Source organism: Thalia democratica, chromosome 8 (genome assembly GCF_965202585.1).
Source record: "Thalia democratica chromosome 8, ktThaDemo2.hap1.1, whole genome shotgun sequence".
Classification (NCBI taxonomy): Eukaryota; Metazoa; Chordata; class Thaliacea; order Salpida; family Salpidae; genus Thalia; species Thalia democratica.
Genome location: NC_139172.1, coordinates 29829371 through 29853270, shown reverse-complemented (window position 1 = coordinate 29853270; position 23900 = coordinate 29829371). Strand labels below are relative to the sequence as shown.

The window sequence follows — 23900 nt, the reverse complement described above, 5'->3', positions numbered from 1 at the left end:
CGATTTGAAATCAGACTTATTTTATGCCTATCAATTTAAAGCAAAGAATATATATAAGGAAACATAGTAAACTTTAACCAAGTGTACTCAAATGAATTTAAAGTTTGCACTTTTTATACCAATAAAACTAAAAAAAGGTTAGTATTAACATTAACTTTAATTTTAATTTTATGCTAATTATAAAAGATTATGCATAATACACCACTTTAAAAATAACTTAAGCTAACTAAATATTAATGCTTACCCATGTCTTATTTTTATTAACAAAACAATAGTGCTTGCTTATGTTTTTATTTCTATTTTTGTTTTAGTTAATCGCTCTGTGTTTTGTTTTACAGAATTTTTGTGTCTGATGAGCTGTTCCGCATTAAAACGGCGTAATACACATAAAGTTTAATAAAAAAATAGTGAAAAGTTTTACTTGTTGTAAATTTGTAGCAAAGTTTACCAATATTAACACTTAGAATTAGCAACCTTTACCAAAATTAATTGATCGCTAAGCGTAGAAAAAGTATATCAAAACCATAAATTGTTTATGCCTTTACAGTTTGTTTATAATTATAACATGTCTAAAAAGTATTGTAATTCCCAAATAATTTTAACAAACATGCTTGTGTTACTGCTGCTGAAATAAAAGTTTATCATTTTAAAGTCACTTAATCTCTATGATTAAGTAGTTTTTAAACTCAGTTATTTTGTAAAAATTTATCACACACCTACCGAGCTTATTTTGCAAATAAAGTTTAAACGTTTAAGTTTATTTTAAATAATTTAAGTTGCAAATTAACATGCTCCAGCATGTTTTAAAAATTTTGGACTAAAAAATGCACCGATGAAGTTTCAGAATCTAAAAAATTTAAAGAGCTTTTTGAATAGATTAAGAAAGGAGTAGAGAATTATTTTGCATGAGTACGTCACAAAACCACTTTCATGCACTTAAAGCTTTTATAGCTTTGCAAATCTTCTTAAAACCGTCGAGTTTAAACTTTTCAACGTTTGAAATTGTACAACTTCTTGTAATAAAAGTTAAGTATATATAAAATAACGTTTTTAAAGTTACAGAAAACTAATTCTTTATATAAAATGTACCTAATCATAATAAGTGCAAAAAATAAAAAGCAATAACTGCAACCAAAGCAGAAAATAAGTGTTTAACTAAATCAACTTTAAATTTGATAATAAAAAAAAAAACTTAAATTTTTTGGTGGAAGGCATTGTACAAACTCTTTTAAAACTTTTAATTACATTGCTTTTGAACTATTTTGTAGTTATAAAAGAGTTTTCATGGGTATTGATTAGCTCGTAAAAAATTAAGATTTTGTAAAATATTCAAGGGCCGATAATTATACGTAAATAAAAACTAGATAAAATTGATATTTTGTTCAAAAACTTGTTAAATTCTTTTATGTAAAGTTTATTCTTTTAAAGTTTTGAAAAATGTTGAAAAGTAAAATTGCACTTAAAATTTACACATATAATATACCTAATATACACTAATGTGTACTAATATTCAAACTAAGAAGGTATTTCACCTAAAATTCTCATTTTTATTTAGCTATATAATGATACTTTTAAGTTAAAATATAATATCGTTTTTATTATTAACTTCAATAAAAAATACAAAAAAAAAGTTCTGTTGAGTTACACAACACTTACCCATTTTGACTAGTTTCAGCTGATTAAGAACTATTTTTAACATTATAAACTTAGTTTTTTTAAGAAAAGTACAAGCAATCAATAAACAAAACATGACGTTTAACTCAGATTAAGTAAGCATGAAAAAATAAACGGTGTTCAAACAGTAGAAAAAGTTTACGTAGATGAAAGTTTCCCATAATGCCACCTTTAAAAACATTAAAAAAGCAATGGCCCCCTTAAATAAAATCTATCAAAAATCTACTGTGCGCAAGATACTTTCCCGTGATATCTAACGTAACTTTCAAAGCTACCCTTAAATACGCCTAAGACCTTTCTTTTGCTGTACATAAAAATAGGTGTACTGACAATTCCCACCCGCGATCATTTCCCACCCGATCACAATTCGCACTCATTTTTTTTTAATTTTCTTTATTTATTCCTTTATTTTTTAATATGTTTAATTTTTATTTATTATTTAATTTATTTTTACTGTCACCCCTAACCCTTACCCTTGATCGGTAAGCGATTCTCAGATTTGATCGCGTCGCAATTATGCGGGTTGGAATTATGCTTGGGTTGAAATTTATCGCGGGTTGGAATTGAGCGTGGGTGGGAAATGAACGGCTCCCATAAACATATGTATAAGACCTCTAATTTAATTACTTAAAAAAAATTAAAAAGGCTCAGCAAATATTTTAAAAGGAAATATTTTTTTTTCAAAGTTCTTTACTCTTTTATAAGAAATATAGCTTCAACTTCTACTGTCGTTATAAACCGTATTGTGAGTTATAAACCGTAAAACGCCCTTTCAGTTAAATAGGTTTCTAGGATGTTTCTAGGATGCACCCAGTGATTTTTGTTTGCTTGCCTTAAAAACTATTTTAAATCCTGTTTGTTTGAATTTTTAAAGTTTTAAACGTTGCAGATGATGTAATTTGGGTATACTGACAACTCGCAATAGCACAATTCCCACCTGCACACAACTTTCACCCAAAAATTATTTTAATTTTCTTAATTCAATTACTTTTTATTTTATTTTTTATTTCGTTTTTTTACTATCACTGTTGCCCCTAACCCTTACCCTTGGTCGGTAAGCGATTCTCGGATTTGATCGCGTGGGAGCTGAGCGGCTCCCTGTATTTTGTGTGAAGCATGTCCTTAGCTTAGCCGATGCTCCAATCAATAGGAAGTCATTCTTTATAAAGTTAATCATAAATTGTTTGATAAAGTTTGTATTTTTTCATAAAAATATTTATTTGTTTGTAGTATAGGTTTTTAGTTCATTAATTTTATACTCTGTATTAAGAAGTTCACACACTAATTTTGAAAGGCTACTTTGACTAAGTTAAAAATATTAATGTAGTTTTAGTTTTTAGTTTTTTTTTTTTGAAACATCTGTGCAATTTCTGAGCTAAAAGTCTTAATCATACATATCGACTAAAACATAATAGTATTTATTATAACGTTGTTTTTTTTTAAACATATTTTACATCGAAATCATTTATTTTACTTATTGTTGAGTATGTTTTTTTTTTCAACTACACTACTTAAGATTAGTTGGAAATAAAACTTTTACATTTAATTATTTTAAAAGTAATTAAATCAGTTAAAAAAGAGTAAAGTTTGTTTTTCTTTGAAAAAAAGTAGGCATATAACATACCATTTAGTTAAGTTTTTAAATAATAACTGATAAAGATCTTAAGACACTATACTTGTTATTTCCTAAAAAAACATTTTTTAGTTACCATGTTTTAACTATTGTTGCTTTTGTATATTCTATGTTTACCCTTTTTATTAACCATTTATTTTTACTTCTCTTTGATAGAAAAAATTACAAAAAAACTCATACTTAATATCGCTAAACCCTCATTACAGTCATTTTATTATAATATTTTTCAAAGTTTATAACTATAATACCAGTTTAAGCTGTAAGTCTAAACATAATTACTACGAATTGTTTCATTTTTACCCAATAAAAAGCTTACATTTAACAAAATAAAAATAATTGATAACATTTACTGACAAATTTAGCTTTATAATGAAACAAACTTTTACAGTATCTAAAACTTTAAGAAATAAAAAGTTGTACTATACTTTTCATAACACATACATCATAAAAAAAAGTTATACTTTGTGGTTGTATTTACAATATTTAAAAGATTAATATTACGTTTCTAGAGTCATCAAAGTTTGTAATTATATATTACCATAGCAGTTTGGCTATTAGAAAGTAAAGTTGTATATGGGTTTAAACTTAATTGTAAAAGTATGGTTATTTAAATGCTTGTATACTCTTTTTTTAATTCAAGTAAGTTAAGTTTCACTTTTTTTTTTTGATCAAGTATCGCAAGTAGTTTATTACAACTTTAGAATGATTGAACTGTAGGTCATTTTGTTGTGTATCAATGTTTAAATGAAGTATGTGTGTTTAGCTTAATATATCGTTTAGTTTCATTTATATTTAGGTTTAGTTTAATATAACGTTTCAGATTTTTAGAGTGAATAAATATTTTAAACACAAGGAGTTTTTCTTCAACAACTACATATTGAACTTGTGATGTATGTATGACTGTGTGTTGCATCTAAAAGCATTTTACAGAAACAAACACGTTTTTACTAATAAAAACTTTTGAATACTACTTTTCCCTTCAAAGTAATAAAAAAATTGTAAACCTCTGTTAATCATTATAAAAAGTTCACAATAAATAAGGTTAATCTGTTAATTTTGTCATTGCATTTAACAATTTAAAAGTGTAAGAAAAAGAAAGTACAATAAAATTTATGTTTAAACTATCACCAAAATCTAGGGTTAACCAAAAAAGTTCTAAATAGTGAACAAATGTTTGTCTTTATAAACTTATTCTTGAGTAACAATGCGTCGTTTTACTCTCATTTATTTGGCAATCATGCTAGAAACTAAAAAAAAAATGAATAATACTTTGATTTTTTGTCTTTAAAATCTAAGATAATTTTATTTCAGCATTATTTGCTTAAAATATTTTATATTAGTTTAATTTTTCAAGTTATTGGTATATGGGTAAAATATTTGTAAGAACATATTTGGCAACATATTAAACATATATAAATTTTTTTTTATATTTTGATTTTTATTTAAGTTGCAACTATTAATCATTTTGTCCTTTAAGAATTTAGATGAAACTTGTATAACTTTCTCAATATTAAAATAGAAATAATAATAAAACATTACCAACACGGTATAAAGTTTATCAAGTTTTTACTGATGTTTTAAAGTGTTAAAACTTCTATTATTATTATTGTCCTGGACATGACGTTAAACTGTTCTGGTGTAAGACTCGATAACCGAAAGGCTTTTTCGTGCACCACGTCCTTGGACCAAACTTTTTGAGCGTTTTTTGTCGTTTAATAAACAATATACATTAACTTAAAAAATAAACAATTTGATAAATATGTTATAATGTTTAAAGTTTTTTATCAACTAAAAAGAGTTTTTCTATTGCTTTTTTATTAGAAATATTATATATTTGATTTATATTTTAAGTAAGTAAGTGCACTTTTTCTGTATAAATTATCGTTCAATTGATCAATCTAGAAAATCTTAGAATATTTTGAAATGTGTAAAAGTATGTACAGCGCAAAAACAAAAAATCGTTTACTTAAATAATGAGCAACCAAAAACTTTAAAAAGTTATTTAATAATTCTTATTTTTTTTGAATCATAACAATTTATAAAATTGACTTAACCCTTGGTAAGTTGCACAAATTGGACTAATTAGTGAGATAGCTGATTTGAAAGTCGCTTTTTTCTTACGCTTGAATGATTTTGTGCAAAACATCCCTCAAAATTGAAGACTAGTCATCAGAACCATCAACACTGAGTGTAGAGTATACATCTTACCATCAATTCCATCTAGCAAACATCTAGTACAACCAATATGTCACAAACAGCAGCAGTCGAGCAAGAAGCCCCAGTCACCAGGGAAATTTTAGGTAAATTTATATTGTAATAAGTAATTTGTATATTTTAATTGCATTAGCCTAAAATTTAAATAAGATTAATATTACAAATTTTTTTAAATATCTTCTGTTATTGTTTTGTCCCATTAGTACGTGCCCGGCAAGCTTGTGTCTCAGAAAAATACACCCCAGTAATCACTAATGCAGTTGTAGGTCAGTATTATTAAAATAGTTATTGTTAAACTATCTTAAAGTTATATTGCTATATCTTGATAATTTACTTTGTGTATAAATAGAAAAAGTTTACCCTCTAACTATTTTTTTCTTGTTTATTGATTAGCATGTGCAGATCAAGAAAAGAAACCAGAGGTTATTAAACTTGGTTAGTTTTAAAAGTTTGTATATTTATAAATACAATTTTTCTATACAATAATTTTTTTTAATTAATAGAATAGCAGTATATACTGCATATAATTCTATAAGGTAAATAAAGATGTATTCTTAAACTAAATATCTGTATTATAAAAAATGTTAACTATTAGCTTCTATATGATAATTATGGTAAGAAAAATATAAAAGTTTACTTTAAAAATATTTGTTGGTTAGCATCAAGTTAAAATAAAATGTCTTGTATAAATTGCACTACATTATTTAACTTTGTTAACTTGTGCATTTTAACTTATGCTAATCAATAAATATTTTCAAAGTAAACTTTTGAAGTCTTAATTGTAAAAGCATGAAAATAACTGAGTTAACTTGTTGAATCATTAACAAAAAATAATTTTAAAAGCATTAAATCATTATTGTTATACCAAATTATACCTACAACATATATTAAATTTTAAGTAAGTTTTAGTGGTATGTAAACACAAAAAATAGAATTATAAAATTATTGTATTAATATTAATATTTGAGTTATTTAATCAGATATTGAGTTCTGTTAATATTATTATTAGTTCTAAATTTAAATACTGTGGGTCAAAAATTAACAAGCTAAAAGTTAATTTTAATTTCATAATTGAGGTTATTTTATTAAATTTAATACTGCATGCTAGTGACAAAATAAATACTATATCATATATTCTCAAGTGAATTATAAATCCTTAACAGATTTATTTTTAGAATTAAACTACTCAATCAATGACACAATTTTTTTGTTTACATGCATGTTCAGTTGAAGACAAGTGTTATAAAACCATTTAAGTCTAAAAGTCTAAAAACTTTATTATAATTTTTATAAATAATATTTAAAAGAAGTTGAATTTATTAAAGTTTAAAAAAAAGTGTATATAAATAAAAATTTAAAACAGGTCAGGGTTTCCACTTACCTGAAAAAACCTGGAGTGTAACAATTTAAGCAGAAAAAACCTGGAAAAACCTAAAATTTGAGTAGTTTTGAAAAAAAACCTGGAATTTAAACAATTTTCACATGTTCAGTAGTAAAGTTTTGAACTAAGTCAAAATATCTGTAATATAAATTAAAAAAATTGTCATCATCAAATTTTTTTATTAAAAAACATATTTAAAATAGCTTTACCATATGTTTTTAATGTTTTGATTCTTTTTAACACAGTTTCTTACCTTAAACTTAACTTAAAACTAATAATAGACCTGAAAATATGTAGTTATAAAATACTGGAAATTTTTTTGAAAAACAACTGGCAACCCTGAACAAGTTGATAATTAATTCCAAAAATAAAATTATCTTAACTTGTACCATAAAAATAAACGTAATATAGGGTCCCAAGTTTTTTTTACAACAAAATAACAAAGGCTTTAAAATAAAAGCTGAAGTATGAATTATAAGTCTGTTTTTAAAGAAAATAAAAAAATAATTAACTATGTATATGTAGTCTGTTTATCAAAAGTTTTCCCAATACAAACCTATGGACCACAGTTTTTTCTTGATCAATGTTACAGAAATAAAAATTTTTGCCTTGAAATAATTAACTTTTTTATTTAGCTAAAAATTAAAATTATAGAAAATAATAGTCCTTGCTATATATAGAAATATGCTGATCAGAGAAAGAAGAAAAATAAAAGATAAATAGTACTTTACAATAGGTCTGATTACATTTGATATAAATAAGACTATAAAAGTTGAGAAAACACTTAAAAAGCTTAGGAGATGGAGTTTTAATGATATAATAAATAAATAGTAAGCCTTTTTCTAGTTTGTATCTCAAGAAGGAAATTTTGAAATTTAAAATTAGATTGCATAGATCAAAAAGTAGGTTTAAATAAATTAAACTGTAGAAGCACTGGCATTTTATTAAAAATGCTAAAAATAAGGCTAAATTTTTTTCTTTGTGGCCTTGAATAATAGTTTCATTTATGATAAAATATAAGTTAGTTTTTAACAATTTTAAAGAACATAAAATTGTATATATTCAATATGTATGTTTTTACAATTAACTTAACTCCAAGCTTTACTAAAAGTTTTTTTGATAAAGATTAAAAATAAAACCTGAGCTCCAACTTATTTGTAAAAAGAAGTTTCTAAAATTTAAGTTAAAGTATGTGCCATATAATATATATATATATATATATATATCACTTTAGTAAAGTCTAATATCTTGGTTCAAAATAAAGTTTTTCTATTAAATAGAAAAAATAAATTTATAGACAAAATAAATAAAATGACAAGTAGCATATTTAAATCATACTGAGCCATACTTACAACCAAAGATGTTGACCAGATAAAAATCTTAAGAAACAAATCTAAGTAAATTTGAATGCTTAATGGAAAATAAACTAGTCAGAATTTATTGAAAAGAAAAAGAAAAAAAAAGTTCTTTTAGTTTAAGTAGAAAAGTTAAGTTAAACAGATAAGGTGAATTGATTCTTCATATAAAAATTAAATAAGTTTTCTATTAAAAAAGCTAGTTTAGGATGTGTGCATTTAAATTCACACAGACTTTAATTGAATTAAATAGTTGATCTATGCAAGACTTTTCTAGCTAACTGAGTTGAAAACAATTAAATGAAAAAAAAGCCTCACAGTTTTCAATATTATCCCAAATTTTATAGTATAAATTCCTCTCAACAAATCAATTTAAGTTAGTAGTTATAAGTAAAAACTCAAAACAGTATAAATACAAAAAATTGTGTTGTACCTGTAAGTTAAAGCCACTAAAATATTCCACAAGTAATTAAAATAAAATGCTCAAATTTCGTGAATAGTAGTGAAAATGGTTCGTAGTTGAAGTATGATTTAATAAGTTCAGAACATCAAAGATAATACTGAATGCATTAGAATTTTTTCATCAATAACTTCAAAAAAAAAATATTGATAGCATTTTAAATAAATGTAATGAGAGTAAAAAAGTAGTAAATAAAAATTGAATAGTGTATAATTGACAACTTAAAAAAAGTAAAATAAATTAATCCAAATGTTGTTTAAGTAGATAAACAATAGTATAGTATTTAAAAGAAAGTTAAATTTGGTATCAAAAAAAAATATTAAGTAGCATTAAGGTTTGATGAAATAATAATTACCACAAATACAGTAAAAATAATTTGATAAAAATGATATGCAATTATTTTACCAATTTGTATAGGTTAAATCAATAAAACATAGAAGTTTGCTAGAGTATAAAATTCAAACTAAATTAAATTCTATTTTTAATATTTTTATTTATGTCTGAAGTGTTGCAACTTGAACATAATTGATATAACAAAGTAATTAAGTAATAAAAATAAATTTATGTCAGTTTTTTACAATTTTAATTAAAATATGTATCTTATTTCACACAGCATCTGGATATTAATAAAATATATATTTATTATAAAATAAATATGTGATTTAAAGAAAATATGAAATGAAAAAAAAAAAACTTCCTATGGAGTTACTGGTATATTTAAATAACATTTATATAAAAAAGATAATAAAAAGTATTAAAAAATCTCAGCATCCGGAGTGACTGGCCAGGTCAAGTGGTTCAACGTGCGCAATGGCTATGGCTTCATTCACCGCGACGACGAAGACAGTGACGTTTTTGTCCACCAGACCGCCATCATCAGGAACAACCCCAAGAAGTTCTTGAGATCTGTGGCCGACGGTGAGAAGGTCCAGTTTGACGTGGTCATGGGTAACAAGGTTTGATTTCTTTGTATGATAAATAAATTAATTTAAGGATGAAGAAACAGTGGCATAGTTACCAAAGCTAGGTAAAAGTTGATAAAAAGTTGTGAGTCTTGTATACAGGGTTGCCAATTTACCTGGAAACCTGGGAAATCTTGAGTTTCACAATTAAGACAAAAATAACCTGGAAAAACATGGAATTTGAGATATTTTAAAAAAAACCTGGAAAAACTTGGGAATTTTAAATAATTTAAACATTTTCAGTGGTAAAATTTCAATTTGACACAAAATATATCATACAAATAAATTTTTTTTGTCATCATCATCCAAAATTTTTTTGTTATAAAATACATTAAAAGTAACTTAACAGTTTCTTTTCAATGTTATTATACTATTAAACACAGTTTCTTATATAGAAATTAGCTTAAAACTAAAAATAGACCTAAAGATGTGTACTTTTAAAAACCTGGAAGAAATTTGGAAAACCAGGAAAATTTTTTGAAAAAATAAGTGAAATTATAAAGAAAGTTGAAATATTAAGCTTGGTTATAATTTAAAATGAAATGGTCATGGGTAACAAAGTTTGTTTTGCAAAATTTGTAATTAGAGGCAAATATTAAAAAAAAAAGTGATACAGTTTTTGAAGGCTATACATAGGTTAGTTAACCAAGCTCTGAGCATTAATTCAAATGTTAACAAGATGCAGGAAAGTGTTATTTATATTGAGGGCACAAGGGGTAAGTTCAAAAAATTTAAATCTCAAAAATTAAATCTTAGAAGTGTGAACTACAAGTCAGTTTTTATAAATTTTCTAAACTTCAAAGGTCTTTCTAGTAATTTGCCAAAGACCTTATGATCAAAACCTATGGGTAGCACTTAAATTTAGATCTAAAAATTTAACTAAATGTAATAAACTATGTTTTTCACCCAGATACCTCAATTTTTTAAGAAAAGTAATTTTGGAAATTTGAAAGTTCTGTATAAACAATGTTTTAAGAATATAAAAGAAATTTAAAAAGAAAAGTAAGTTTTTTATTTAATTAAAAAAAAAAGATTTAAAAACAAAAAGTTTTAAAAACATAAGTCAAAATTGTTAAATATTGAAAGATTTAATAATTTTCTTTTTTGTCTTCTATACCTATAAAACTCAAAAAGTTTGAATGCTCACATTTCAGAATTAAGTTATTTATATAAAATATAGAATAGAAAATGTGAATTACTACCCTTGAATGATATTCTAGCCTTTGTTATTTAAACAAAATGAAAGAAAAATTACTAGTAAAAATAAATGGAAATAAAAGATTAAATGTAAAATTGTATACATAAAATCTTGAAAAACAAAGACAAATAGCTTAACTTTATAAAAACAATGTTGTTGTTGTTTGTAATCGAAGTTATGATGTAAAAGATATATAATTAAAAATATTTGTTATCATGTGAAATAGTAGACTAAGTAAACAATCAAAACAAATTTTACGCTACAATGAGTAAACAATTCAGCTTGTCTAATCTAAATTGCATTTTCAATAACAGATCGATTGGAATACATAAATTAATTTATAAATATATGTAAAAAAAATATACTTGGACATTTTAAATTTGAATTAGTGGATGTCTGTAATATTTTAATATTTTAAAGGGTTATCAAAGTTATATTAAACCCTAAACATAATAATAATTTTAAAATGATACATATCTAATGTTGTCTTAAAAATAAAAAAGTATGTAGTAAAAATTCTTTTATTAATAGTTCTACATTATTAGTTACAAAATTATGCTAGATTAAACATAGAATGAGTTAGTGTAAATAATCCTAGTTTTCAGCATAAATTTGAAAATGGTGGATTTATAAATCAATAAAAAAGCACCTAAGGACATGGACAAACAGTTAGTAAAATGTAGTTAAAAAACCCTAAATATTTATTAATGTTATCTGGAACTGTTCAAGAAATCAGGTTAAGCTTAGGTAGTGAATAAAACTAACAAAAATATCAGCAGGTTTAAGTTGAATCAAAATTTCCAACATAATAAATCCTTTGTTAAAGGTTGTTAGCAAAAAAAAATCATTATAAGCTGTTAAAAAGAGTTTGAACAAATTAAAACCGTATGAAAAACTAGATAAATCCAATTGTAAATTCAACACATTAAGCAGTTACTTATAAAGAACTTAAATTTCAAATAAACAGATAAAACTTACAATACAGAACTCAAGCTTAAACTTCGGAGTCTCACTAGCTGCTTGGGCATGGCTCAAACAATAATAGATTTAAGCTCAAGCAAGCAAATTTAGAAATAAAAAGCAATGTACAGTTAACATCTGGACAAACTTTATTTATACAATCAATAAAGTGTAAATAAAATAGTATAGTATTAAATTTCAAGTTTCAATTTATCTAAATTTCGGAAAGAAAAAAGTTTAAAGTTGACATATCAAATAAAGTATTGATGTTGCATTAAATAGTCTACATGAACACAAATCTCAAAATTAATTTACAGAACATGCCAGAGGCTGCATGATAAAAAAGAAATTGCCATTACCTAGGAAACTATTATGTTTTACAATTAATAATAAAACGGGGTGAACAAAAGTTGTTAAAACACAATGTTCATATAAAACAAAACTAACATAAATATTTGAAAACTCAATTTTTTACAGGACATGCCAGAGGCTGCGAACGTGACAGGTCCGAACGGGGAGCCGGTGCAAGGTTCCAAGTATGCCGCCGACCGCAGGACCGACTACAACCAACAGCGCAGGTACAACAGGAGGCAGCCAAGAGGCCAGCCGCAAGGTGAAAACCAGCAGGAGGGCGAGCAAGGAGGCGAACAAGACCAGCAGCCGGCTCAGAGGCAACAGAGGAGGTTCAGGGGCAACTTCAGGAGAAGGAGGCCAATGTCTCAGGTCAGTTGGAATTATGGAATAAAAAGTGTAAGTAAGAAAAAGCATCTTTATTGATGATTAGGATAATTTAAGTTGATATTTAACAAACCCAACCTCAAAATATGATTAAGAATCTTAATTGATTAAAAGCTTTTTCAACAAAAGAAAACCTCAAATTAAATAAGAAATATCTATTTAGAAAGCCAGTAAAATTAAAAGCAAATTAAATATCCAACTAGAATAATATTTCTAGCAAAGAATCTCAATTTTAAACAGTTGATGAGTCAAGATAAGGCACAAACCAAATTGATTAGATTCAGAAAAACTAATTGTTATAATTCACAGAATGTTGAAGGCAAGGAAAACGGCGAGGCTCAAGCTGAAGGTGAAAACCAGCAGCAAAACGGCGATCAGCAGCCTAAGAAGAGGTACAACAGGAACCGAAACAGGCCCCGCAAGCCCAGGCCTCAACAGCAGAATGTTGGTTTTATAAATAATGATGAAAAAATCGTTTTCTATTGAAAAACTAAAGTAAACTTTAGAATAATTTATTGCAAAACTCAAAACGATAAACAAACTTAAGCCTGTTTACACAAGCTTCTAAACATTGTTGTTTTAATTTTTTTTTAATTAAATTTTGTTAAATAAATATGTGATTTTTCAAAAAAAAAAAAACTAAAATAAAAGAAAGCAAATTTTTGTTTAAGATGATTTTTTGACACGAAATAAGTATTTACTAAAGCTTTAAAAACTCACTAAGTCCAGTACTACAATAAATAATAATTTAAAATTACACAAAAAATAAACACAAAGGGTGAAGCTGTCAACGCTGACGGACAAGCTGCTCCCCAACAGGAAGGCGGCGAGAACAATGGAGAGGTGAAACCTCAGCAGAAGAGAAGACCCAACACCAGGAAGAGATAGTTAGTTAAACAGTTGATTATCAATAAATTTTCTCTTATCAGAACGTTTTATTTCAAGTACAACCAGTTTTAAGTTAAAGAACCTTAAGAAAACTGGTTTAAATTGCAATAAAATGGTTGGTAGATAATTAATACTCTCCTAATGAACCCAAAAATGTCTGTATTAAGACAATTGTATAAGTATCTACTAAAATGCGACAAAAATAGTTCACGATCAGAGTTAAATAGTTTTTTCAAATTGGTTAATTAAAGAAATAATGGCTTAAACTTAAAGCTTAACAAATAAAGCCGTTTAACACATCTGTGGTCATTAATAGTTTAAACTTAGAAGTTAAAATCAAACAAAGTAAACAAAATTGAAAGTTAAAACAAAAAGCTTATGAAATTAAACTTATAAAGTACGTACTTGCTTGGTCTAAATAAATAAAAAACTAGTGGATGTTCGTCAACGGCTCACAAAAAGTTGTTGAAAGTAAAGCATAAATTTTAAGAGTAGTGAATAGCACGCGAATCAGAGAAGTAATGAACCATGCAGTTGTTATTAAGCATTTTGTTTGTACAGTAGTGGGCTTTCAAAATGATAGCGACAGGGAGTCTTAAACTTAAAAGTAAAGTTTTTGAAATTTTGAAAATGAATATAAGTGAGTGAGTATAAGCAATTGCAAATCCAATCTGAAGGTTGTTAAAGAAAATTGTGTAAGTCACTAAATAAGTGTAAAGCAAAAACTGTTTCAGCAAAGACAAGTTGTAAGTTTTAAAAAGAAAAAATAGCTTTTAAACGTTTTTGTAAACAGTTCAGGTAATTAATAATGCACCCTTTTTAAAAAAAATTTATACACACATACAAACTTTCGACAACCCAAACGTATTTCTCAATTTTTAACCTACGTAAATTTTCTTAAAAGTTAGTTGCTTGAAAATTCTAGTTCGTTCAAGCAACAAAACAATTGTAAAATGCTGAAAACAATTTTTCAAAGCAAATTTTACCAACGGTAAGCGTATAATGCTGAACAAACAAGTTGCGTTTGAATTATTCATTGAAATTTCAGCTCGGCGTGCGTCCGTTGCATTGTGTGTTGAAAATTTCACTCGGTTGTCTGCATTTTTAAGCAGAAGCGTTTGAGTTAAGAACGGTTTTAAGCTTGGCATTGTCGAGGGTTGATAAATTAAACTTGTATTGAGTAAAACGTTAAGCTCTGATAAATATTTGTATACATGTCAATAGTAAAAAATAAGTAAGACTCTGTCAAGATTTCTTCAGTTTAAGTGAACTTTTTTTTATGCATGCGTGAAAAATCAAGCCTGAAACAGAAAACTAGTTTAATTAAAAGATGTAATCAACTTTTTTCCATAAGTTATAATTTAATTTAAAATTTTAAGTTAAACAAGTCTGATAATAAACACTCACTTATACCACGATTAAAAGCAAGCCATTGACTAATGATTTCCCTATTGGAATATTGGTGCATATATAATAGAAACAGTATGGCATCGGTTTTTCTGCTTAAATTCTCTTCTACCTCTTGTTTTTAAAAGGCGACTGTTAAACAAAAGTTTTTAAATATAGTCTGCATTTAAAATTGCTCATAACTTAACCTCTTGTTCCTTTAACTATTTAAATAACAAACAACTCAAAAAATAACTCTACTTTAAAAGTTGTTAAGCTAAAACAACGCTCATTAGTTTTTTTATTTGCTTTTGAAAAAAAAAAACGATATCAAGCATTCTATGCCAGTTTTTGACCCTTCTTGAAAGCATAGCCTGGCAGCGCCAACTTTCCCTGATGGCAACTCGCAAATAGCTTTCAAAGTACAACCATGATAATCGTCATGCGCATCCGAATATCAACAACGTGTTGAAATACGTACGCTCGGTACAACTAAGTTTCACTGCTTAGGTGTAGAACCAGACAGCACCCCAGACCCTGGAACTGGTTCGCTCGCAAGACCATTAACGGCCTCCAGACTCACGTTCGAATTCGGAGCGTAGACCATAACGGCGCTTACAACAAAAGAACAAGTAGCAGCTCTTACTTGACGCCGTGCCTACAAAATTTTCTAGGTCGGCCAGAGTCCCTGGCAAGTGAGTAACATCCTTGATCTTGTTGACGTCACGTAAGGCACTCTTCAATCGTCGCTTCAGAGCTACTTCGATGTTGAATACCTTTTAGAAACCGTCTATATCATTCTCGATCCCCGCTCGATACGACATCGCCTAGACCTTCAATCCCTCCGAGCGAACCAGCCTCTCGAGCCTGCGCAGCCATACAGGCCAATACTCAGAACAACAATCGACTCGGGATCGAAAATTCAACGGTTGACGACCAGACTTACACCTTGCATCCATGGATATTGACATGTTTATAATTTAATGCTGAAAAATACGAAGAGATTAGGGCGAGAACATCAATTTGTGCTGGACTCTAACGCATATTAGCGTGTTTTGATTTTGTGTTTTAGTTCGCATTTCATTTTTGGTGATTTTCCGTTATTCAATGCTCGCAGCTAACTTTGATTTTGATTCGTGTATGTGTTTTAGCTTTTTCTGCACAAAGAGTTCAAATCACCCCTCGTGTATCATCGCAAACCCTAGCTAGATGAAGGGCTTCTGGCAGCAGGGGCAGGTGGCGTACCGGTGTGCATGTACGAGCAGGCAACCGAGATGCAACCTCTGCATGGAGCAGCACCGGTCGAGGGTCGGACGAAGACCGCCCTTCAGAAGCGGACACAAGCACAAGGCGCACGCTTCGTCGGACCCGCCACTGCCGGAAACCCAACCTAATCTCATCTGACATACAGACTGAACATGGGCTCGAACCAATCTGATGGCATCTTACTCGTGCAAAGTGCATTAAAATCCGTGAATGCGCCATTCCGCAGCATCTTCTGGACTCCGACGGTCTCCTTAGCGCGCAAGGCAGCCGCAGCCCGCTCTGTCTCAATCTGCCCGCACAGCTTTAAATAATGGCAGTAGTACCTCTGAAGCACATCTACCATTGGACCCATCTTCCATGCACTGTTTGATTGCCGGAGACCACCATTTCGGTTGTTTTGAAATATACACACTTATTTGCTTCCAAATTTTACATGGACATGAATCTCTTTGCTGTTTTTATTACAAAAAGAGGTTTTTGTCATCACCTAGGCAGCAGTTAAACATTTTTACACTTTTTTGACCACTTCCTCTCTATTTATTCTAGAAAAATTAAAACTGGTTGATTTTAAAGAGTCGGTCCTACCAGCTTTGCACAAATGTGTGTTCAGCTAATTTTTCTCTAGAAAAAGACAAATTTTTTAAATAAAAATATTAAAATGCATTTTTAAATATTTTTTCAACCCCATTATTTCAATTTTTCGCTTAAAATGTTTTTGGATTCGTCAATGTTCAGGAGGTCCGAGTAATCTTTTCTGATAATTCTTTATTTCTGAAAAGTGAAAAAAAAAGTTATAAACTGATTCTGCAAGATAATTTTTTCTAGATAGTATTTATATCCACTAGATTTTTATAAGGGTTTTACTTACATCGTCTCTTAATTGAAAAATTAAACACGAAAAGGCAACACTTAAAATTATATTTTTGAAAAAAATAAAACGACAACAAATCTACTATTTTAGTGTTGAAAATTTCCCGCGTTGTACTGTTCTTGTCCTCGTCCTAAACAATGTGTATATAAAAATTTAATCAGCATCAAAAGACATTTCGGACCTAAAGAACTTTCCGGACTTGCTGGTCTTGGGCCTGTCTCATTCTTCGAAATGCATGACATACTCCTTCATCAAACAAGTGTAACAATCTTAAAAATTTTTCTTTATTCAGAGTACTGGTCATCAACTCTTGAGTTGATATCTCTTGAAGTTTTCCACTATGTAAAAGTATACAGACTTGATTTATTTCCAAATTTGACGTTTTTGAGCGGTTGTGCGACCTCCAAGAACCTGTAGCGTTTTTTATTTCATCATCTGTCGACTTTATACCGGTTTCTTGCAGTTCCCTGAAGGCGATCTGCTTGACGTCTCCCTCGTCATTTTGATCCATTTTCCCCATCGGAAAAATCAGATGGTCAGACGCCGTTTACCTTCATATTTTGCACAACGCTCAAAAATTTTCTGGTGCTCGCTCACAACTACAATCCTTCCTACCTTCAGTTCAAATTTCAAATGTGCATATAATTGTAAAAACTTCCAAAGTAACCTTACTCGGTCTTTTTGAACTGTGGTTTAAGTTTTTCAAAACTATATTTGTAGACTTCACGAAAAACTTACATTCAATCTTGATTTTGGCTACTATCAAAAATTTTTCATTCAACATCAAGAAAATTCAAATGTTCAACAACAGTATAAAAAAAAAAAGAAGTTAAATTTGTTTTGTTCACTGCTTTTTTCTTGCAGATCCCTGGAGGCAGTTTGACGTCTCGTCGTTGCGGTCTATTTTTCCCATTGGGAAGTTCAGATGGTCGACACCATCTTGTTGTTTTGCACTTTTTTGAGAGTGTTGTGTTTTTGTGATATTTTTGAAATGCTCGATATACTCTTTCGTCAAACAAGCCTAACATTCCTATTCATTTGCTTTCTGTATTGAATTTTTAAATCTTAGTCTTTCACGAAGTCTGTCACAACCTTTCATCTTAAAATCTGTCCAGATTGTAACCATTAATTCCTAAATTAATTAAATTTGAACTAATAATGTTAGCTGTTAAAAATAAAACACTCAACGAGGTTCTTTTTAACATAAAATTTTTATGCAAGTGTTTTATTATTACTTTGTTATGGTTGTTGGCGACCCGCTCTCCATAAACTGTAATCTTCAGCCTGTTGGCGACGTCCCAGAGGCCATTTTCGGGGTGTCTGCTTTAGTGCGGAACATCGCTGGTATAAGCGGTCAATTGGTCTATCTTGCGCTGCAGCTCCTGGCCCGTACCGGCGAACAGCGCGATGTCGTCCGCGTACGCCGTGTAGCTGAGCGCGTCCCTGTGACGAACCCCCGCCATCATGATCCGATCCCGCGAGAGCGTCCCACAGGATCTGATCCAATACTGGGTTGAAGATCGTCGGCGATAGCGGTTGACCCTGGACGACCCCCTGACGTACGTGCATCACCCCACTGTGCAGAGTGATCTTGTTGTTTTGGTACAGGTTAGCGACTGTTATCGGGGCACGCCCCTGTGCGCCAACGTCTCAATGATCTTGATATGTTCAGCCGAATCGTGGGCCTCAGCAACGTCCAGGAACGCGTACGAGATTTTCTTCTTCTTCTTCCCGCCTTGCATCCTCGTACATTGGATCGCCTCCTGTACGACTGCCACGTTGATCGGGCAGCCTTCCTCACAGGCCTTGAAGCCTCGCAGCTCCAGCTCGGTTCCGATTTTGCTCAATCTGCTATTCAGCACCACGCTGTACAGCTCTCGTGCCACAGATCCCACGCTAATGTCTCAACTGTTTGCGAACAGCTCAAGGTCAAAAATTTTCACCTCTTAGCTTACAAAAATTACCTCCTCTTCCAATAATTTCATCGGTTTTTACTCATCTAAAAATTTCTCTGGCACTTCACCTTTTTTAAAGTTCAAAAGCTTCAAAAGAAACAAAACCCAAGTTTGTTCTTCTTTTGTTGCCTGAATTTTAATTGCCAGCTAAAAAAAGATCAACCAAATTTCCGTATTGTACGAAATGCACTTTAATATTAGCCTTGCTGATGAAATAACTAATAATGCAAACAAAAATATTATGGTGGTCTGAATAATACTTGTTGTCTTAGTTAATTTCTTATTGGATTAAAAGTTTCTAAACAACACGATTTTGGTTGGCAACTGGTGCCTTTGGTTTGATGGTCTGTAGAGTCATCTAGATAAAATTTTATTATAAATTAAACGATTTCAAAAATAACTGCGTTTAAAACGAAAGTGTTAAAAAACCTGTGGTCTTTTCCAAACAATATTGTTATTTTGTTTTGTCTACTTTTATTTATGTAGATTGACGAATTATCTGGCGAAAAGGACAAATCATGTTGTTTTGTTTAACTTTTTTGTTAATGCGTGGTTTTGTAGAATTCTGTACTCTTGGTTAAACAAAAGTTCTAACTTGGTCAGAACTAAATGCTAGATGAGTTTTGACTTAAATGTTAGCTAATCTGGTTTGAGAATATAATTTTATTTGAAATATCTTAAAAAAGGGTCTTTTAATTGACCTATTCCGTTTTTTAAGTTTTTTGACATTTAAGTTGTTATAAAAAACAACAAGAAACTTAATAATTTACTACGTAAAAGATTATCTCTCTCTCTTCTACTCTTTTAAATAAACATAAATTTTTAGGCTATGGTTTTTTCTTAATAAAATACAACCAAACTCTATTACATTTTTTATTACAAATCAAACTTTTATCAGCTAAGCAATATTTAATGAACTTTTATACGCTTTTTCAACTACTTTTTTATTCTATAGAAACTTAAAACTGGTTATTTAATCAGTTGTGTTAAAGCAATTACTAGCTTGGCACATAAAAATAAGCGTTTTAAAAAGCTGTATGTTTTTCTAAATAAGTAACTGTTGTCATCGTCTTGATATGAATTTTAACCTTAATACTACTAGACTCTTGTTCTCCTATAAGTAAACTTTTATTTTCATTGAAATTTTAACTATATGCTATTCTTTGGTCGACACAAAAATGTATGTTTTTGATGATAATCAATTAATTAACTGCGTGAAACTTGACTTTTTATTCACAGAAGATATTCAAAGAAACACTGCAAGCTAGTAAAAGCCTTTTTTTGCAACTTAGTAAAACTTAATTTTTCAAACATAGTAAATTAATTTTTGCCCAACTTTTAAACGGCTAGCTCTTATCAAACACGAGCACTACGAAAGCAATTATGACGTCACAAGCAGCTGATAAAAGCTGTTTGATTGCAACATTCAACAGCAAGCCTCCACTTATCAATATTTTTGTAAACATCGCTGCTAAATACTGGTCAATTCGGTAGACTGAAGCCAGAAATAGCATGGGTGTAAACTTAAGTTTTTGTAATTTAAAGTAACCTTTGTGTGCATGTTAAAATAAATAGACTACAACTCATGAGTATAAGTTTATTCGGGAGAAAATTTACGCTGAACAAACTTTGAGCTTTTGTCACGTGGATGTAATTGGAAGTAATTTGCTTTCATTATTGTAGCCAAATGCTACTACTTTATCATGCAGTTACTTGAAAATGTCGTGAACTGTATTAATTACGCTATTACTTGTTTTTATCTGTGATGGAGTTTGAACACAGTATAAAGTTCAAATAAACGACACTTAATTAATTCATACATTTCATTTAGTTTATTTCAAAACTTTTACAAAATGTTTTTTATTTAAGTCAAATAAAGTAAACAAAAAGGATAATTCATATGTTATTGTAAACATTATGTAGAGAAATAAAAATTAGTTTACAAGGACGTATAAATCAGTCTACTGTTCTTGTAGAAGTTTTGTAAGTATTTCATTCATATACTCTAATATTTTTCTTTTTAACCTAAATTTCTAATAAAACAAAAAGTTCTCTTTTTTTCACCAAAACCATAATTTTAATTTTCCTTAAAAATTTTTTTTACTTCTACAAAAGCTTAAATTATGTTAAATGTAATAAGTTATACCATTTCACTAAAAGAAGAAAAATAATTATTGTATTAAAAAAAAAGTGGAAATTCCTAAAACCCTGTTGTGCAAATTAATCTATTTTCCACATTAAAATTTATCCATCTGCTTCAAGCCGCTTCACACGTCATGTCCCGTGAAGTTTCAGATACGATCACGTTGCATAGATATCGCCTGTGAGCTTAAATACAAGATCGATTATTGTAAAAAAAACAATGATACCGAGCACAGTTCTCAATTGCCTACATCGTACAATTCGTTTCTTTCCAAACTCAATCCTTATTTCTTAATGTTCAGAGTCACAATTAAGTTCGGCTTTGAGGAAAGTTAATTATTTTGACAGGAACTTAGACCTATCAGCTGTTCTTTAAAAAAATAATAACATATAAAAATATTTTAAATAATGTGTATTTCACATAAGATTTTCATATTTTTTAAGTAAATTTCTATCGAACTAAATTTTGAAAACACAAATCAAATCTTTTTCTCTGAAGTTTTAACAACTAAATATCTACAATAACTTAACTTAGTAAGTTAAATCTTTTCACTTAGAAAGAAAGTTATAAATTGCTATCAAAAAATTTGTATTCCTAAAACTCTATTGCTAAAATGATCTTCTTCCCTATGTTATAGAATTAATTTGTTAAAGTTAAATGACCTTACTGCACTCCTCTTAAAGCACTAATGTTTATTAACTAAGTTGAATTCACTAAGTGCAGTTTTTCGCACATAAAAATTCTGATTAATTTCATGTGTTTGTGTAAATTAAAAAATTTGACTTAGTTAAAGAAAATCTAAATTATTTTTATTTAAAACAGAAATTAGATGAAACTGCTTGAATTCCAATAACACTATCAGTGAATTTTAATTTAAACCTCCTCGCTCTAAGCTGAAAAGTTAAATTTCATATGATGAAGTAGAAATTTATTAGTACTATAAATAATAGTCTTGGTGAAAGTCAAAGCTGAAATTTTACGATTTGTACGCACCAGCACTTGACTACGCATTAGGTATTTTACCCCGAAATGAAACTTATCTTGTTTTCATTTCAGCAACCGCAACGGACCGAAACCTCAGAACAACGAGCAGAACAACTTGGAGGGAGGCGACCAGCAGCAAGGTGACCAGCCGGTGAAGAAAAACTACAGGAGGAGGAACAACAGGAACAGGCAGAAAAAGGAAGGAGGGCAAGCGGAAGGTGGAGATCAGCAGAAGAGCGGTGGTGATGCTCAAAATGTTGGTTTATTTTATAAAATCGATGAACAGTACTAGACTAAGGGAAATATATATTAGTGTTCCATTGTACTAATATCAGTTGAATATGTTGATGCTTAAATTATTGGTATTAATGTTATGTAGTAAAATAAATAATCCTGGAGTTCAGTTTTATTAACATCAATTGAGCTCTAAATTAAATATTAGAGTAAGTTGTCATTATAAATTTTAAGAAAAATATTATTAATGTGATAAAGTAGCAAATCGCTTAAACGTTCAGTTATAATGATTTAAAAACCATAAATTGAATATTACTAAAATAATTTTTTTCCAGGCTGAAGCTCGCAAATCCCCACAGAATGTCGAGCAGGTCGCCGAGAAGGTCGCTGAGATGAAAATCTAACAAGCGACAATTCTCCACTCCAAAGTGTCACTTCACCTTCAACGGAGGAGTGTCACCACACCACCACCACATGATACCGATTGTTTCCATTTCTCGACACACCGCTCAAGCGCAAAGACAAAAAGTCTTGCTCACATCTTACATGAATTTTGAGTTAGTTTCAGATGACAGTTTCGTTGCATTTTATTACATCTCTTTTTGTGTTTTTTGACTGAAAAAAATTACACCTCTGTTTATACATACATCGTCGGTCATTTCGACGGCATTTTCGAGGTGCTTATTTTGCGCGCGTCGTTTTTACAGCTCAAGGATGGTTTTGTTCTGGGGGCAGCTGCATACTTTGTATTGGTGAAAAAGTTCGCACCGGTGACACTTCTAAACATCTAACTAGTGTCACCCCTGCGAAAAAGACCCTTGGTAATTTACTTTTGCACTGTCGGCCTTTTATTGAAACGCCAGTTTACTTGTTAAATTTGGTGTCTCTTTAAAAGAGTCCATTGCCAAAGTAGCAGGGGTTTTCCCTCTCACAAAAGTCCGCAACAAAACCCCCCAATTGACTCTACACTCCCATTCTCTGCAAGCTTTGTCCCCGTTTAGTCGGACAATTTGCAGCTGACAGTAAAGCGGCGCGCCGTTGTTCATTGAAGCTTTCTACATATTTTTTGTTCCGAACACAGTTGAAAGGTGCATGCTTTGTTGTTTTGGCGTTAAAATTTATTGATACCATCTCCGATTATCAAAAAAAAAACTTTTTGATTTCTCGTTCTCGCATTTGTTTTTCGTTAATAAATTTAAACGAGAAGTTAAACGTGTTGTTTTTGTCTTAAAATAACTGTAATGTTGTTTTTTAATAACGGTAATGTTATTCTTCTAAGTAAGATTAATTATATGTAAATAATGCAATTTAATTCAAAGTCCAAGAGTGACTAACTTCTGCATTATTATATAGTTTTTTATACTAATCCGTTGATAAATATCAAACTTAAAACCTAGAAGTAAATAACAACTAATGGTATAAAAGATAGAAAAATACAACTACGGATTCAAAAGGTCTAAATTATTTTACTTAAAACATATTTAAAGCTAAAAATTCGACATGTAGTCCATTAAAAGCTAAATTAAGTTGTTAATTAATAAAAGTACTTGTGAATTAGCTGAAACAAAAAACTATATAACATAAAATGCACACTTAAG

General features: G+C 29.3%; 1 protein-coding gene across 1 annotated transcript; it reads left to right on the top strand.

The window, feature by feature from the left end:
* The first annotated feature begins 5452 nt into the window (after nucleotides 1–5452).
* LOC145842773 (uncharacterized) lies at nucleotides 5453–23514 on the top strand. The gene is made up of 7 exons (XM_082950255.1): nucleotides 5453–5607; nucleotides 9486–9673; nucleotides 12315–12560; nucleotides 12885–13019; nucleotides 13353–13462; nucleotides 22141–22324; nucleotides 22638–23514. Exons 1-7 carry the CDS (start codon nucleotides 5553–5555, stop codon nucleotides 22704–22706), a joined length of 987 nt encoding a protein of 328 aa, XP_082806381.1. The 5' UTR covers nucleotides 5453–5552; the 3' UTR covers nucleotides 22707–23514.
* The last annotated feature ends 386 nt before the right edge of the window (nucleotides 23515–23900 follow it).

Coding starts and splice junctions, on each gene's coding strand:
- LOC145842773 (XM_082950255.1), top strand. CDS start 5,553: ATGTCACAAACAGCAGCAGTCGAGCAAGAAGCCCCAGTCACCAGGGAA. Junction 13,020..13,352: donor CCAGGCCTCAACAGCAGAAT/GTTGGTTTTATA, acceptor ATAAACACAAAG/GGTGAAGCTGTCAACGCTGA. Junction 13,463..22,140: donor CCCAACACCAGGAAGAGATA/GTTAGTTAAACA, acceptor TTTTCATTTCAG/CAACCGCAACGGACCGAAAC.